Source organism: Miniopterus natalensis, chromosome 4 (genome assembly GCF_054644295.1).
Source record: "Miniopterus natalensis isolate mMinNat1 chromosome 4, mMinNat1.hap1, whole genome shotgun sequence".
NCBI classification, from domain to species: domain Eukaryota; kingdom Metazoa; phylum Chordata; class Mammalia; order Chiroptera; family Miniopteridae; genus Miniopterus; species Miniopterus natalensis.
Genome location: NC_142084.1, coordinates 94,534,711 through 94,551,025, shown reverse-complemented (window position 1 = coordinate 94,551,025; position 16,315 = coordinate 94,534,711). Strand labels below are relative to the sequence as shown.

Sequence of the window (16,315 nt, the reverse complement as noted above, 5' to 3'; positions counted from 1 at the left end):
TTGCTCTTGGGGGTGACAGGGTTTAGTACCACGCCTGTTGTAAGTCTTCTGAGCCAGCTCACCACCTTCTCAGCAAGAAGCCTGTGCAGCCCACTCTCCGCCCTTCCTTGGACTTACTCAAGGGGAAATTATACCCAGATGGGACCAAATGTTTTCAGTAGGGCCCCTCTCCCTGTGGAGAAGTAGACTAGAGGGCAGGAAGCATGTGCTAGGCAGGGTTGCTCCTCACTCAGCCCTTCCCGAAGGCTCAGGACAAGCCTAAGGGGTCTAATTCCCACCCATGTGGTGGTAAACTGATGCTCCCAGTGACTGGGGGTGGGAGGGGCACGAGAAGGTTGCCAGCGCCCTCTGGAAGGTTGCCAGTGCCATCCTGCAGGGTGGGGGCACCCAGGGAAGGACTGCCTCTCCCCAAATGTCCACAGGGTCCCTGCCTATTGGGGAACACCAGCTGTCAGTGCAGGGGAGCGGGCCCCCAGCACGGACACACGGAGGACTCCCATAGAGACTGTGCCCACCGCATGAGTGAGGGGATAGAGCATCAGCTTGCAAACCCCTTCCCACATTGCTATTATTTGCATTTTTTGTTCCAAATGACATGAAAATGTTCTGATTCTAGAAGCCATATATGTTTATGGTAGGAACTTCAGCGAACGTATAAAGAAAACAAAACGTCTCTTTCACCCCTCAGAAACAAACCCTGTGAACTCTGGGATGCATTTTCTCCTAGATTTTTCTTTTCTAGCAAGCGTGGTGTATCAGACATTTGACCAGTTCCTACGCAGAATTAAAACTATCACCATTATAAAGAAAGGAGATTCCTAGTTATTAAGGAATATGAAGAATATGTGTTTTATCTCACTGGGATTTTTTAATTGGTGGGAATGAGCAAAAAAAAAAAAAAAAAAAAGGCTCAATTAAGCTGAATATATCTGCCTAATTTCATAATAGTGCTTTTTGACCCACGGGCAGTTGTTTATTTTAAACATTGAATTAGCTAAGTGGTCTTTCGGGTGCAAATCTCCCTTGCCACCTTGCGTTGCAAATCTGTCGAAGTCAATCAGCTTTTCCCGGCACCCTTTTCAATTTTCTGGCATGAAAACTCGAACCTTTCCTGCCCTCCTGTTCCTGCTCACCCAGGCTTGATCTATGGAAACGGCAGTCTCGCCAGAGCCGTGTTAGAACAGTGCCTGATCCCTCTTTGCCCGGCCAACCTGGTGACCCAGACTCCTCTCCTTGACCTCAGACCAGAATTGAAGCTTTTCGTGGGTCTCCATGCTGTGCTGCCTGGGAGCTGTGGTCTCCCTGTGCCTTCCTCTTTGACCTTGGACACCTCCTGCAGGCTCTGCATAGCATGGCAGAGGAGCTCCTCTCCATCTCCCACCTCTCCGGCCCTCCGTGATGTCTCTTATCTGCTTTGCTCCCCCTGCCTGTGTGTGACACATCCAGAACCATGAGCCCAGGCTTGCTTAATCTTGGGTGCGTGCACTCTGCTAACATCTCAAACTCTGGGGGACCTACAGATTTGCTTTAAATGAACCTCACCCATAACATTTGAGTGTCTTGGATATTTCCAGGGACCCTCAGCATCATTTATATACTTGTCTCGGCCTATGACCCACATCCTCTGCCCATATGTCACACTGGAGTCTCTGGTACCTCACTCCAGTGCTCAGGATGTCACTGGGCAAGTAGTGGTGGACTCTCAGTATCCAGTGAGGTAGGAAGGCTTGGAATCCTGTGGCAAACACCAGTCAGGGAAGAAGTTAGAGGGATCTGTCATCTTTGCATGTGGAAGCCACCTGGTGAAAGCACCAAATTGACTAAGGCACAGTCTGTCCCTATTTGTGCAGAGCCCACAACGGGTAAAGAAGACCAGTAAATCGATACTGTGGCATGTGCAGTCAGAAAGAGACAGGAACTCCTAACCCATGCGAAGTGGGCACGAGTTTCCCCACGGGGATGGCGGATGGAGTTGGATGTGCCAGGCAGAGGGAAAGGCAGTGTGAGACGGCATGGAGTTCTGAGAGGCTGAGACTAGAGCAGAAAGAAGGTGCGCGAGGAAAGGGGAGGAAAGGAGACTGCGCTGCTGGGTCAGGGCCTGTCCGAGTGTCCGCTGCTCTGCCCAGGCAGCCTGAGAGTCCTGGCGCTGGACAGGGCCTCAGACACCAGGCCTACCTTCCCTCCCCCTCGGGTGGGAGCGCCCTCCTTTCATGGACTGGTTCCTGCCCCCTTTAGCTCCTCAGAACTTACCCATCGGGTCCCCCTCCCGCCAGCCTGTGCACTAGAACTGTGAGCAGGGCTTTGGAGGCCCACGCATGGGATCCTTCCAGGCCCTGTGGATGTCCAACAGGGGCTATTGATGACAGCCAGGAATTTGGGTACCGCCCAGGCCTACCAGAGGCATCTAGGGCACACCCTCCAGGTTGCTGAAAGCCCATCGCTGCTCCCTGACAGTGCTGTGTGCTCTCGCTCTCTGCAGGCAAAATTCTCTTCCGACGGAGCCACATCCGGGACGTGGCCGTCAAACGCCTGATACCGATCGATGAATACTGTAAGGTAAGCCTGGGAACTGCCAGCTTCCCAGTGTCTTGTGTCTGCCCTGTGGGCAGGTGTGTTTTTTTCTTCTTTCCCTTTTCTGGCTATAAGATGCTTATTGTGAAAATCTGTACCGTTGAAAGAAATGTAAAGAAAGTAAAAAAACAACCATCCATGATCTTTCAACTCAGAGGCAACCAGTGTGAAGGTTTGTACCTGTTTTTATTCCTTTCCCTCCTGCGCGTTTCTTTATGGTTTTGAGACCATCCCATTGGCGTTATTTTTGTTGCTCTTTCTCTTTTCTTTAATATTGTAATATAAGAATTTCCTGTGCTATTAAAAAATCTTCTTGAGCATACTTTTAGTGGCTGCATAGTATCCCACTGTGCATGAACGATCCAAAAGCTATTCAACCAGCCCCTGTTGTTGCACAGGGCAGCTGGTGTCCAATCTCATGAATGTTTTAAAGGAAAAGGGGCCTGCCTTTCGGTTATATTTTGTTTGAATTGAGGCTGTAGTTGGGAAAGAAGCATATTTTTCAGTTAGTTTAGCCTCTCTTTAGTGTTTATTTCTCTAACTTAAAATCACTAGCAGTTGCCCAGCCGATGTGGCTCAGTGGTTGAGCACCCACCCATGCACCAAGAGGCTGCCAGTTCGATTCCATCAGGGCACGTGCCCAGTTTGCGGGCTCAGTCCCCAGTGAGCGGCATGCAGGAGGCGGCCAATCATTGTTTTTCTCTCACCGATGTTTTTATCTCTCTCTCTCCCTCTCTCTCTAAAATCAATAAAAACATTTTAAAAATCACTAGCAGTTGCAATGGGAAAAGGGTAGGTAGGAATAGCAAGAAAGGCTTTAAAAATAGAGCAACGGATGCTCTCTCTCCCTGAGATCAGGAACAAAGCAGGTACATTCGTTCTGGGAACTTCTATTCTACTTTGAAGCTCTAGCCAGGGTGAGTAGGCAAGAAAAAGAAATAGAAGGCATGCAGGTTGGAAAGGGAGAAACAAAAATGCCTGGATTCACAGATGACGGGATTCTGTTGTAGAAAACCATTAGGGATCCACGGAAACACTGTCAGAACTAGTGGGCGAGCTTAGCAAGATCACAGGGTACAAGATCAATGGTATCTCTATACACTAGTAACCAACAACCCAGACATGAAATTAAGAAAATAATTCCTCTCACAGTAGCATCAAAAAGAATAGAATCCATTGCTGAGAGAAATTGTAGAAGCCCTGAATGGAGAGGTAGTCTATATTTATGGACTAGAACCCTCTGTAGTGTTAAAATGGCAGTTCTCCCCCAATTGCTCTACAGAGTCAATACTAAATACTATCTCTGTCAAAATCCTAGTAGACTTTTTTTTGTAGAAATTAACAAGTTGATCCTAAAGTGTATGGGGAAATGCAAGGGACCCAAAATAGCCAAGACAGTTTTGAAAAGGAAGAACAAAATTGGAGGGCTTGTACTACCCATTTTCAAAACTTCCTACAAAGCTACAGTAATCAAGATAGTGTGGTACTGTCAGCAGGGTAGGCATGGAGGTTAGTGGAACAGAATTGAGAGCCTAGAAGTGAATTTTTTCCATTTAGAGGCAATTGATTTTCAACAAAGGCACCAAGAAATCCAATAGGAAAGAATAATTGTTTTAATAAACAATATGGGTTTAAAAATATGCAAAAATAATAAAGTTGGACCCTTACCTCACATCACGCACAAAACATCAACTCAAAGTGGATCACAGACCTAAACGTCAGAGCTAAAACTATAAAATGCCTAGAAGAAAACAAAGGAGAAAATCTTTGTGACCTCAGTTTAGGCAAAGAGTTCTTAAATATGACACCACAAGACAAAAATTGATAAATTTGACTTCATTAAACTTACAGACTTCTGTACTTGGATACCATGAAGAAAATGAAAAGATATGCCACAAATTAGGAGAAAATATTTGTAAATTATACATATGATAAGGGACATGCATTGAGACTATATAAAGAATTCTTGCAAATCAGTAATAAAAAGACAACTCAGCTTCAAAACAGACTAAAGATTTGAGTAGACAGAAAATAGACAGTGGTTAAGCATATGAAAGGAGTCCAGCATCATGAATCATTAGGGCGATGCAAAATAAAACCATAATGAGATACCCACACACCCGCTAGACTGGCCATCGTCCTCAAGACAGACACGACCGAGAGTTACTGAGGACACAGAGGAACTGGAGCCTTTGTTCTGGTGGAAACGTGGTGGGGAAGCCACTTTGGAGAACAGCTTGGCAGTTTTTTCAGAAGTGAAATTTATCACATGACCACTCCGAGGTATATACTCAAGAGAATTAACACCTTATATCCACACAAAGATTTGGGTGCAAATGTTCATAGCAGGATTAATTCATAATAACCCACCATTGGAAACAGTCCAAATGTCCGTCATTAGGTAAATAGATAAAATGTGGACTGTCCACACAATAGGATATTATTTGACAATAAAATGCGGTGAAATACTGATAAACGTTGCAATGTGGATGAATCTCAAAAACATGACGCTGAAGGGGGAAAGCCAGATGCAAAAGACTGCATAGTGTCTGATTTCATTTCTATGAAATGTGCAGAAAAGGCAAATCTGTAGAGACAGAAAGCAGGTCAGTGGTTTCCTGGGCCTGGGGCGGTGGCAGTTAGAGACCCATCACAAATTAGGCCGGGGGAGATTTTTGAGGTGATGGAAAGTTCTAAAACTAGACTGTGGTGACGGTTGCACAACTCTGTAATTTACTAAATATCATTGAATTTAGTGTACTTATAACAGGCGACTTTTATGGTACATAAATTATACTTCAATAAATCTAAAAAAATGTGAAGGGGGGCAGTGAGGGGGCAGATGACCCTCCCGTGGCCGGAGACATCCTGGAAGTGTAGAAAATCACTCCTGATTGCTCATGTTCTGTTTGCCAGACACGACCTCATTTCATCTCTCCAGAACCTTGATAATAGGTACATTGTGCCATTGCGAAGGTAAGGAAACAATAACAGCGTTGACCAGGTTGAGAGCTGAACCAGGCCTTTTAGGCCTTGGCGCTCACATACCGCTCATGGCTTCTCTGGAAAGTCAAAATTCAAGAGGCCGAAATATTTAAGCATAGCTTTCATAGAGGCAGCTACGTTCCGACCCTTCTCACTCCTGAGGATCTCCTTAAAAGGGGGGGGGGGGGGGGACGGGACAGGGACAGTCACTCAGGCGCAGACACTGCCCCTGTCTCCCAGCTCTCAGAGGGAAGTTCCAGTCTTTTCCTCTTTCTAAACATCTAAAGCCTGAAGTTTCTTTGTCCAGACCCCATTGGCAAGAACTTTGTTACCCTCGGGGTCCCTGTGACCAGCTGGGAGGCTGCAGCTGGTGCCCTCCCCAGAAACTTGCCCCTTGGCCCAGCCTGTGCTCTCCGGCTTCTTCCCCAGCCCACCCAGCCTCTCTCCAGAGTCCCCATTTCCTCACACCCAGTGCTTCACCAACCCACACATTTGATTTGTGGAAGGAGATTTAAAATGCTGAAGCGGTAAGAGAAGCAGCAGCTGCCTGCATCTGGCTGCTGCTGGGGACCCTGCAGAGCTCATGGATTTGCCCGGATCAGCCACAGGGAAGAAACTGCTTATGTTCTGCGAGCCACGTGGAGGTTACCGCCCGGCTGTTGATGCCGTGTAAGAGGCAGAGTGGATATTTTGGGGTTTTGGTTTTGGCCAACTTCCCTGGGCCTGGCTTCAAGGGAGCTGCCTTCCTGGGGGGGAAGTGAAACAGTCCCTTTTGTCACAGTGTCTGTGAAGTCTTCACAGACTGCATAGGCTTTTACATAGCATTTGGACTCTGTTAATGTCATTGTTAACTGACAAGCCAATTCAATCTGTCACTATTACCTTTATTTTAATAGAAATTGGTGGTCTCCAGTAGGTAAAGATAGGTGAGGGCTGTAGGTATCCCAAAAGCTAGCTACTAGGTGTACCTCACAATGGAGGAAACTCTCTGCTCTACCAGATCTATTAGAAATTTATGGTAATTAACAGAGTATGGTGTTGGCACAAGGATAGGTAGACCAGTGGACAAAATGGAAAACCCAGAAAGAGACCCACGTGTATTTGGACATTTTGATACTGACCAAGCCAGCCTTGCAGATCATTGAGGAGAGGTCAGATGCCTTAGGAAATGGATATCCATATGCAAAAAAACAAAAACAAAAAAGAGCTAAGCTCTCCCTCACATGTAATTATTTCCAAGGAAATTAAAGACCTGAATGTAAGAGGCAGTGCTGTGAAAGTTTCTAAAAGATAAAAACAGGGAGATGTCTTCATAATCTCCAGGTATTAGAGGGATTTCTAAAGACCCAAAAGACAACCACAAAATGATTGACTTATTTGACTCCATTAAATTTAAGAACTTCTGTTCATCAAAAAAAAACCAGTGAAAACAAGGCTCTAAATCCTGCCATACCTACAAGCCTTTATTATCAAGCAGCAACCTAAACAGCCTCTCCGGTGGTTCTGTAAGCTGGTTGAAATGCCAGCTGCCTGCCTGACCCCACTTTGCATGGAAGTTTCCTCGAGACAGATGCAACGGTAGGCTTGTGGCAGGATCGGCCAGTCCTAACTGTGGCCTCACAGTGAAACCTCAAGAAGAGGCAGAACTCAGAGGACTCGGAATCCTAGGCCCAGGGCGGCATTCGGCAGGACGCGCAAGGCTGGGCTCGCCAAGTTCTGACCGTGCGAGGGCTGGAGTGTCTGAGGATATTTCCAGAACACCCCTCATCTCACCAGCAAGGAAAATCATTTCTAACTGCTGTGATGCTGGTGAATAAAGGCTGTGGTGTTGGTCAGAGGTAAAGATACCTGAAGCTCTGAAGGAGCCTTTTCTGAAGTGAGGACTTGTGATGAGAGTCTTTTACTTACTAAAGTGTTAATTCCCAATGAGGGGGCGGCAGCGATTAAGCAGCCATCGTTAGGGTGCAGCTTAAATCTAACACACACGTACACACACACACCTGTGAACGTGTATGCCCATGCTGTAGTATTTTAAACTATGGCCAGTATAATAGTGTTGACCAGACTCCTGTCATTTGAAACCTCCCTTTAAGATTTTTACCAGATACTATCACCTGTATTAATATTTTTCTTTAAATAAACTCACTTTTTTAACTTTCTTTAAAAATATATCTTTTAGAGGAAATTTTATATTAGAACCATAAGAGAAAACTGGTATCATGAGCCATAAAAGTGAAAATAAATAAAATGAAACAACAGCAACAAAAGTGTTTTTAAATGTAGCCCCCTGCTGTTGCTGAAGCTCTGCAAAGCCTGGTCCTGCTCTCGGAAAGCAAGTTAGAAAAGCGTTTTCTTCTGGGAGTTTCAGTTTCGAGTCTTATGTTTAAGTCTTTAGTCCATTTTGAGTAAGTTTTTGTGTGTAGTGTAAAATAAGGGCCCAGTTTTATTCTTCTGCACACGGGCATCCAGTTTCCCAGCACCGTTTGTTGCAGAGACTCTCCTTTCCCCATAGTGTATTCTTGGCGTCTTTGTTGAAAATCAGTTGGGCATATGCGTGGATTTATTTCTGGGCTCTTGGCAGTGATTTTGTAGATACGAGATCAAGAGTACAGCCAGCAAGACCTGGCCGGGAGCTCAGTTGGTTAGAGCGTCATCCTGATACGCCAAAGTTGCAGGTTCTGTCTCTGGTCAGGACACGTACAGGAATCAGCCAGTGGCTCTGGCCATTGTGGCTCAGTGGGTTGAGCGTTGTCCCATGCACCAAAGGTACACCAGTTCCATACCCGGTAGGGGTGCCTACAGGAGGCAGTTGATCGATGTTTCTCTCTCTCTCCCTCTCCCTTCTCTCTCTCTCTAAAAATCAATAAATTTAAATAAATTTAAAAAGAGTACAGGTAGCAAAAGTAAAAATAAATAGGTGGGACTACATCAAACTAAAAAGCTCTGCACAGTAAAAGAAGCAATCAGACATGAAAAGGCAGCCTATGAAATGGGAAAGAGTCCTTGCAAACCATACAACTCATAAGGGATTAATCTCTAAAATATATGAGGAACTCCTCCTACATCTCAATAGCAATAACACTAATAACTCGATTAAAAAAATGAGGTGAAGACTTGAATAGACATTTTTCCTAAGAAGGTAAACAAGCAATCAACAGGTACATATACCTGAACATTAAAATGTCCAGTGTCACCAATCATCAGGAAAATGTAAGTCAAAAGCAGTGAGATATAACCTCACACCTGTTAGGATGTTAGGATGGCTATTATTTAAAAGAAAAAGAAAAAAAAAATAAGCATTGTCGAGGACATGGGGAAATTGGAACCCTTGCCCACAGCGTTGGTGAGAATGCAGAAGAATGCAGCTGCTCTGAAAAACATATGGAGGTTCCTCAAAAAGTTAAAAATAGTGCTATCCTATGACCCAGCAATCCCACTTCTGGGTATTTATTCAAAAGAACTGAAGTCGAGATCTGGAAGAGAAACTATGTTTGCCAAGGACAGTGATAAAAAAAAGTCAGACAGATCCCGCTCCTGATCCTGGCTCCGGCCATTCCCATCACCTCTCTGACCCTGAGTGCTCTGCTCACGCTCACTGCAGCATGCTCCCTACAGCCAAGATGTGGGAACCACCCAAATGGGATGCGGACGGACACTCAGATACTACCCAGCCTTTCTGAAGAAGGAAACTCTGCCCTGGCCAGGTCGCTCGGTTGGTTGGAGCATTGTCCCGCACACCAAAAGGTTGCGGGTTCGATTCCTTGTCAGGGCACATACCCAGGCTTTGGGTTCGATACCTGGTCGTAGCCCATACGGGAAGCAGCCCATCGGTCTCTCTCTCTCTCTCTCTCTCTCTCTCTCCCCTCCCTCCCTCATCTCCCTTTCTCTCTAAAATCAATAGAAACCTATCCTCAGGCGAGGATTTAAAAAATAGTAATAATAAAAAGGAAATGCTGCCACGTGTGATAACATGGGTGGATCTTGAGGACATTATGCTAAGTGAAATAAGCCAGTCACAGAAAAGCAAATGCTGTATAATTCTGCTTGTCTAGGTGTCAGATTCATAGAATGAAAGACTGAAATGGTGGGTGCCGGGGCTGGGGGGAGGGGACAATGGGAGGTTACTAGCCAACGGAAATAAAGTTTCAGTCAGCAAGGTGAGTAGGCTCTAGTGATCTTCTCGACGACGGCCAACGCTGTACCGTGCACTTAAAAATGTGTTCAGAAGGTAGATCTCGGGTTAAGTGTCCTTGCCCCAATACAATAAGATTTTTAAACTTTACAGAGAGAGAAGCGTTGACTCCCTGGGCCATTCTTTTGGAAGTTGGGGGACTAAGAGAGAGGCCTGAGAAACCTCGGAGCTTTCCCTAGCCGCCTTGTTATCTAACAGTCATCTTGCTGACTCGAGAATCGCCTCTGGAAATCACCACAATGTTTACTTGCTCCGGTACAGAAAGCCAGAGGGTTAACTTACTGTTTATCGAGCAGCTAGCACGCGTTGGATTCCTTACAGCCACTTTCTCACTACTCTGCAGCACAGCCCTCTGAGATGGGTGTTCGCTATTTCCATTTTCCAGATGAGCACACTGAGGGTCAGATGGGATGGCCAGAGCCAGAATCTGGAGCTGGATCTGTCTGACCTTCACGTTACCCTTGGCCAGCAGGACTTGCTCTCTTATCCCTGCATCGACCAGCCACCTCTGCCCACGGGGCTGGGATTCCAGCCCGGACAGAGCCGGGTTTTCCTGGAACTGTGGTTGTTGGACATTACTGACCAACCCCGAGATGGTTCTGGACTATTTCAGAAGCAGAATTATTTCCCTGCCCCAGGTCATATTTTTACTGTCAGCGTGTCCTTCCAGAATGAAAGGGGTGAACATCAAAGAGCTCAGTGCTGCCTTGTATTAGTGACTTGGCTTTATTTTATGGTTTGGGGGTTTGGTTTGGCTTTTACTTCCTAGGAATTGCTCAAAACCAAAAGAGAACTTGGCACTGTCGTAAGGTTTCCATGGGCCTCGTCCCATGGTCCATTCAGGGCCTCTGCCCGTTTCAGCAAGCAGCATCCTGGGAGGCCCCCTCTGGGTGGAGACCATGGCCTCCTCAGGGCCCACCCAGCTCACCCCAAACAGGGCCACACGGTCACATCCTCCTCATGTCATTTATCCGGTGAATTCTTTTGACCAGGTATCCGGGGCTCCACAGCACTGTCTGGACATGTAGGGGAGGTGCAGGAGGAATAGCCACATACCCCTTCCCTCTGTGGATTTGGGGTAGAAGTCCTGGGCAGGTCCCCAGAGCCTCCATTTCCCTATCTGTAAAATGGTCCAGCCCTCCCAGGAGTACATGAAGCAGCACAGACAACCGCATTTCAGGGCCATCGAGTGCTGAGCCGACGTAAAGCATGTTGTTACTGCCGTCTGGGGGCAGCCACAAGATTTCTGCCCACGAAGCAGCCAGGACGTGCCACAGTCCAGCGTGTAATCAGCTCCTCCATTATGTGGTTCCAACTGCAAGAGCTGCAGGATTTCAGAGGAAAGACACCCACGGGGACCAGGGACGGCAGCTCGGCCCGGGCAGAAGAATGAACACTGGCTGCTCTGAGCCAGAAAGGGGGGGTCAGAAACGGGAGACGGGAAGGGCCTGCTTTCTCCCTCGGGCTCTCTGCCTCTGGCCTGGAAAAACTCGATCCCTGGGGATTTGCTGCAGAACAGGAGGCACTACAGGGTTAATTTTAAAAAGTCAGTGAGCTACACACACTGGGTCAGCATCGCTCACTCCAGGATCTAGAGGACAGGGACTGGGGAAGGCCCTCACTAAAACATGTCCACTCGCCCCATAGGTTTTCCCCTCTTGAGATCTGGGTCACACACATGGGGGCAGGGGGGAGCTTAAATTCAGAGCCTGACTCAAAGGCCATATGGGGTCAGCAACCCAAAATGTGATCTATCCATACGGTGGGATGTTATTTAGCCTTGAAAAGGGAGGCAATTCCAACACATGCTTACAGCACGGCTGAGCCTCAGTGAAATAGGCCAGTCACCAAAGGACAAATACTGTGTGATTCCACTTACCTGAGGTTCCTAGAGTTGTCAGATTTATACCCAGTAGAGTGGTGGGTGCGGGGGCTGGGGGAGGAGGAGTGGAGAGCTGTTTAATGAGTTTAGTTTCAGTTTTTCAAGATGAAGAGAGTTCTGTGGGTGGTGGTGGCGATGGCTGCAAAACAGGTGTGATGTGCTTAATGCCACTGAACTGTCCACTTAACAGTGGTTAAGATTGCGTATTTTACCACCCTTGACATTTTTTAAAAACTGGAAAAATCAGTTATATAGGGTCAAAATGCCCCTGAAACCCTGTGGAAGGAGCCACATTGGAGACCCCCCTCCATCTCTCCGTTGGTCCATCACAGCCCAGTAGCAGGGTTGGAGCATCACTTGGCAGGGCGGGGAGGGGAGCTTTTACAGGCTCCTTATATAGGAAATACGGGGCATGCCTTTGCCGTCCCAGACTCACACTGAGCGTGGCAGGGAGGCACGGGAGAGGGCCCCACCTCCCTCCCGAGCACCTGTGGGTGGGGGACGTGGCTGGCAGAGTCTCCCGGGCTCCTTCACTTCGCGCACAGGCACTGACCTGCACAGGAGTGTGCAAGTGTGTGCGTGAGACGACTCGACTGCGCTCAGATGCACGTCCTCGGGACCTGGGCCAGGGGACGCTTCGGTGGGTGTCTGTTAAGCTGGGCTATTGATTCATTATGGAGCCTTGTCTTACTTTCCAACCTTTTCATGATCACATGTGCCCTGTGCTGCTCCTGTTTAGCACAGAAACCAGTGCAGTGCTGGGCGTAGAGAAGATGCCCACTGAACCATTGAGTGAATACCTGTTGGTCAATAAACAGCACAACAAATGCCTGGTCCCAGCCTGTGGGTCCCCCCCGGTCTCCTCCTGTGGCAGAGATGATCGAGGCCCCTTTCATGATGAGCCGAGGTGGCAAAATAGCATGGACTTGGAGAGTCGGTCCTGGATGTGCAACCTCATTAACCTGGGAACTCCCAGCCTCCCCCTAACTCTCAGACGGCCCCTTCACAAGCAGTTCAGATCCGTGAGTTTGGACGCACATCAGGCACGTCAGAAACAACCAGAACGCTCACCGGTGGGCAGCTGGCTGAGCCGTGTGGCCCATCTAAACAGTAGACGCCACCGGCCGGGAGAGGTGGGCGTAAGACGAGTGGCATGGCGCGAAGTTCACGGGTTATTGTTTTGTCTAAATATGTGGGTATTATTCTTGCAAATATGCCTGTGGTATATATGTGTATACGCAGGGTGGGGTGATAAGGTTTACAGTTGTTTGAGTGGAAAATAGTGCAGTAATTAATAAGTAATAATGCAAGGATAAACTGTTTCACGTGTTCATAGCTATAAGCCTATTTTGCGCCACCCTGTACATCCACTGTGTGTGGGAGGGCCCCCCAAACCAGCAGAGCAGCATCACCAGGGGATGTTAGAAATGCACATTTCAGGCCCCACCCCAAACTTGAATCAGAAAATCTGAGGGTGAGCCCAAGCAGTGTGTGTTTTACTGAGCACCCCCTTCCTCCCGAGGCTCTGCTGCCTGCCCGGGGGAGAGCCCCTGGCTCGGACCCTCTCTCCCTTTGCACTCACCTGTGTCTCTTCTCCAGGCCCTGATCCAGCTGCCCCCCTATATCTCCCAGTGTGAGGAGGTGCTACAGTTCTTTGAGACAAGACCCGAGGACCTGAATCCCCCCAAAGAGTAAGTTGGTTTGCGGACCTCCCCCAAGCGTGCCCAGCCAGCCCTGAGAGGAACCAGAGGAAAGTGAAGGAAAAATTAAACTGGGTTCCCCTGATTGAGCCCCACCTGGGCCTCACTTCACCAGCCTTCACTGACACTGTAGGTGGGTAACAATAGCTGGGTTTTACAGGTGAAGGGAGCTGGCTGAGTGCACCCCCAGGGCCCTCTTAACACCTGGACAGATGGGTCACCTCCCTCCCTTTCTGCCTCAGTTGCTTCATCTGTGCAGTGAGATCACGCCCCCTGCCGCACCCACATTACAGGGTTTTTGGGAGACTAATGCGAGAGTGAGGACATGGTCAAGTGAGTGTTCTGAGTTTGGGGCTGAAATCGTGGGGACACCCCCACCCTGGCTATTATGTTTGATAATTCAGCTTCCCAGCAATGGAGTTTTATTCTGATAACTTTTCAGGAGAGTCCACTTCCTCACGTCTGAAATGGGAGTAATAGGAATAGGCACTTCACAGGATCACGGTGCGGCGTGGATATGTGTGTGGGAAGTCCTCAGCACAGAGCCTGCACACAGTAGGCACACAGCCAGTTTTCACAGCTCCTCGGCTGTCAGGGCCAAAACTCTTGGGTTTTGTAGTCTTTCGTAGATGGTAAGAGAAGCTGACTGGTCCAGTCGATAGCTGTAAGTCTCTGGAAGGAGGGGCGCCACGTGGATACTCTTGTCCTCATACGAAGACCAGAGGCACAGGCCTTCCAGATGCCTCTCCCTTCCCCTAACAAAGACAGCGTCCGCTCATTCAAATGCCTTCATTCCCAAATATCTCCTTACACCTGCGCCCATGCTGAAGCCCAAGAAAGACAAGCCCAAAAGGAATGAAGTGCTGACACAGGCTACAGCGTGATGACCCTTGAAAACGTTATGCTACGTGAAAGAAGCCAGACACGAAAGGCCACCTATTGTACGATTCCATTCCTATAAAATTACCAGAATGGACAAGTCATTAGAGACAGCACACAAATTATTATTAGTGGTTCAGGGGCTGGGAGGAGGGGGACTGGGGAGTGACTGCTGGTGGATATGGGGGCTTCTTTTTGGGTTGAGGAGAATTTTCTGGAATTAGATAGTGGTGATAGTTGTACAACCTTGTGAATATAGTAAACACCAGTGAATTGTACTGTTTACAAGAATGAATTTTATGTTATGTGAATTATATCTCAAGGTTTAAACATTAGATAGACCTGGGTTCAGACCCTGGCTGTACTACTTGCTAGGCTGTGTGGCCTAGGGCAGATTACTTAACCTTTCTGTGCCTCATTTTCCTCATTAGTAAAATGGGCATAAAAAGAGTCCCAATTTCCTAGGGTTATTATAGTAAATGAATGAATTAAAAGTAGCTAGCTGGGTAATTATTAAGTAATTACTAGCTAATGTTACTGTTTCCACAACACCTATCTCAACTGAACCTATCACCTTGCTTTTTCTCTTTATAACACTGGAAACCTTTTTACTGAAAAGTACTTTGCAGACCCTGGTTTGTGGTATCGCATTTGTAATGCAGTTGTGTACATAAACTCTGACATGATTGACAGGGTAAGGGAGTTGCTATCACCTAGTATTCCCTGTGAATTCTAGCCCGCAGGAGTGTCCCCTGTCACCGTGAGAGAGAGGTACTTCATTCACTGCTACCCAGACTTCTACCCAGTCTTAGTGTGTCCTGCTTACCGCTTAGCACCAAGCGCTTTCTGCTCCGTGTCTACATCTCCGGGCCTCCGCTGTGCCTGATGAGGTGGGCACTGGCTCGGCGCAGTGCGGAGGCCTAGCTCCTGTTTTCAGACTCTGTACCCCTCCAGGACACCAGAGCACTTATCAAAGAAAGGGAGAAAATGAAGAGGAATTCATTCTTTTTTTTTTTCTTTTTTCCTTTTTTTAAGGAATCTGGGTCCCTGGGGCTGGCTTAAATTTTACTTATTGACTGGAGATGTGAGGTAGAGAATCTCAGTTTTATAACAGACTAACTTATGTTAGTACACAGCAGGCACTGACTCTTCCTCTTTCCCATCCCCATTCTCTCCTGTACAGGGAGCATGTTGGGAAAAAGAAACTTGGTAAGAATATTTTCCATTTTCTCCTATTTGTTCATTCATGTTCATTTTACCCCTGCTGAGCACCTGTGACGTGTGTGCCAGACCCTGGGCTCCACATTGGGGATAGCCATGTGGGTGAGTGGATGGATAGAGGGATGATGGATGGATGGACGGATGGATGGATGGATACTGAGTGGATGGATGGATGGATGGGTGGATGGGTGGATGGATACTGGGTGGGTGGATGGATGGATAGATGCTGGATGGTTGGATACTGGATGGATAGATGGATGGATGGATGCTAGATGGATGGTTGGATGCTTGATTGATTGGTTGATATCCCACTCTGTTTCCAAAAAAAATGGCTGGAGGTTGTTTCATCTTATACCCCAAAATTACAAAGTTGATGAGACCTGTCTTTTGCACAGAACACCTCGGAGGGGTAGGGGAGACAGCTTCCTAATTAAGCTGTAGGGTGTTAACAGCCTTTCTTCTACTTTAGACAAAGGAACGTGGTAACTCAGAGCTAAAAGCACTCTTCTCAGGTGTCCGGAAAGAGTCAAAAAGGAGGGACCCTGGGTCTTGAAGAGTGAGCAGACCTTTCCACACAACAAGGGGCATTCGGGGCTGAGGGGATAGTGTGCAGGTGGGGAGGCGAAAGTGTCACTAAATTTGGGCCCGATCCATCTGCCATCCTCAGCTCCAGTCACCACTGTTCAGGGCCATGACAGCTGCTATTTCAAGCAGCTCCCACACTCACTTCCACTTTCCCAAAATCAGTTCTCTTTCTTCCTAACGCTCTTTCCTTCCCCGCACAGCACAGCCCTTCTACCAAGAGCAGTCGTGGAAGATGAGAAGGTGGGATCTGGGTTCACAGAGGAATGGTTGAGTCCTCACAGGCCTGGGGTTGAGCAATAT

The 16,315-nt window shown here is 47.6% G+C and overlaps 1 protein-coding gene across 2 annotated transcripts in view; it reads left to right on the top strand.

The window, feature by feature from the left end:
- The window catches only part of SH3PXD2B (SH3 and PX domains 2B), an 81,672-nt gene that overhangs the window by 39,669 nt on the left and 25,688 nt on the right, over positions 1 to 16,315 (top strand). For both annotated transcript variants that reach the window (XM_087816973.1, XM_087816974.1), the window contains exons 4-6: positions 2,480 to 2,556; positions 13,230 to 13,321; positions 15,393 to 15,418. In XM_087816973.1, coding sequence (XP_087673099.1) covers positions 2,480 to 2,556; positions 13,230 to 13,321; positions 15,393 to 15,418 — 195 coding nt within the window. The remainder of the gene's footprint in view (positions 1 to 2,479; positions 2,557 to 13,229; positions 13,322 to 15,392; positions 15,419 to 16,315) is intronic.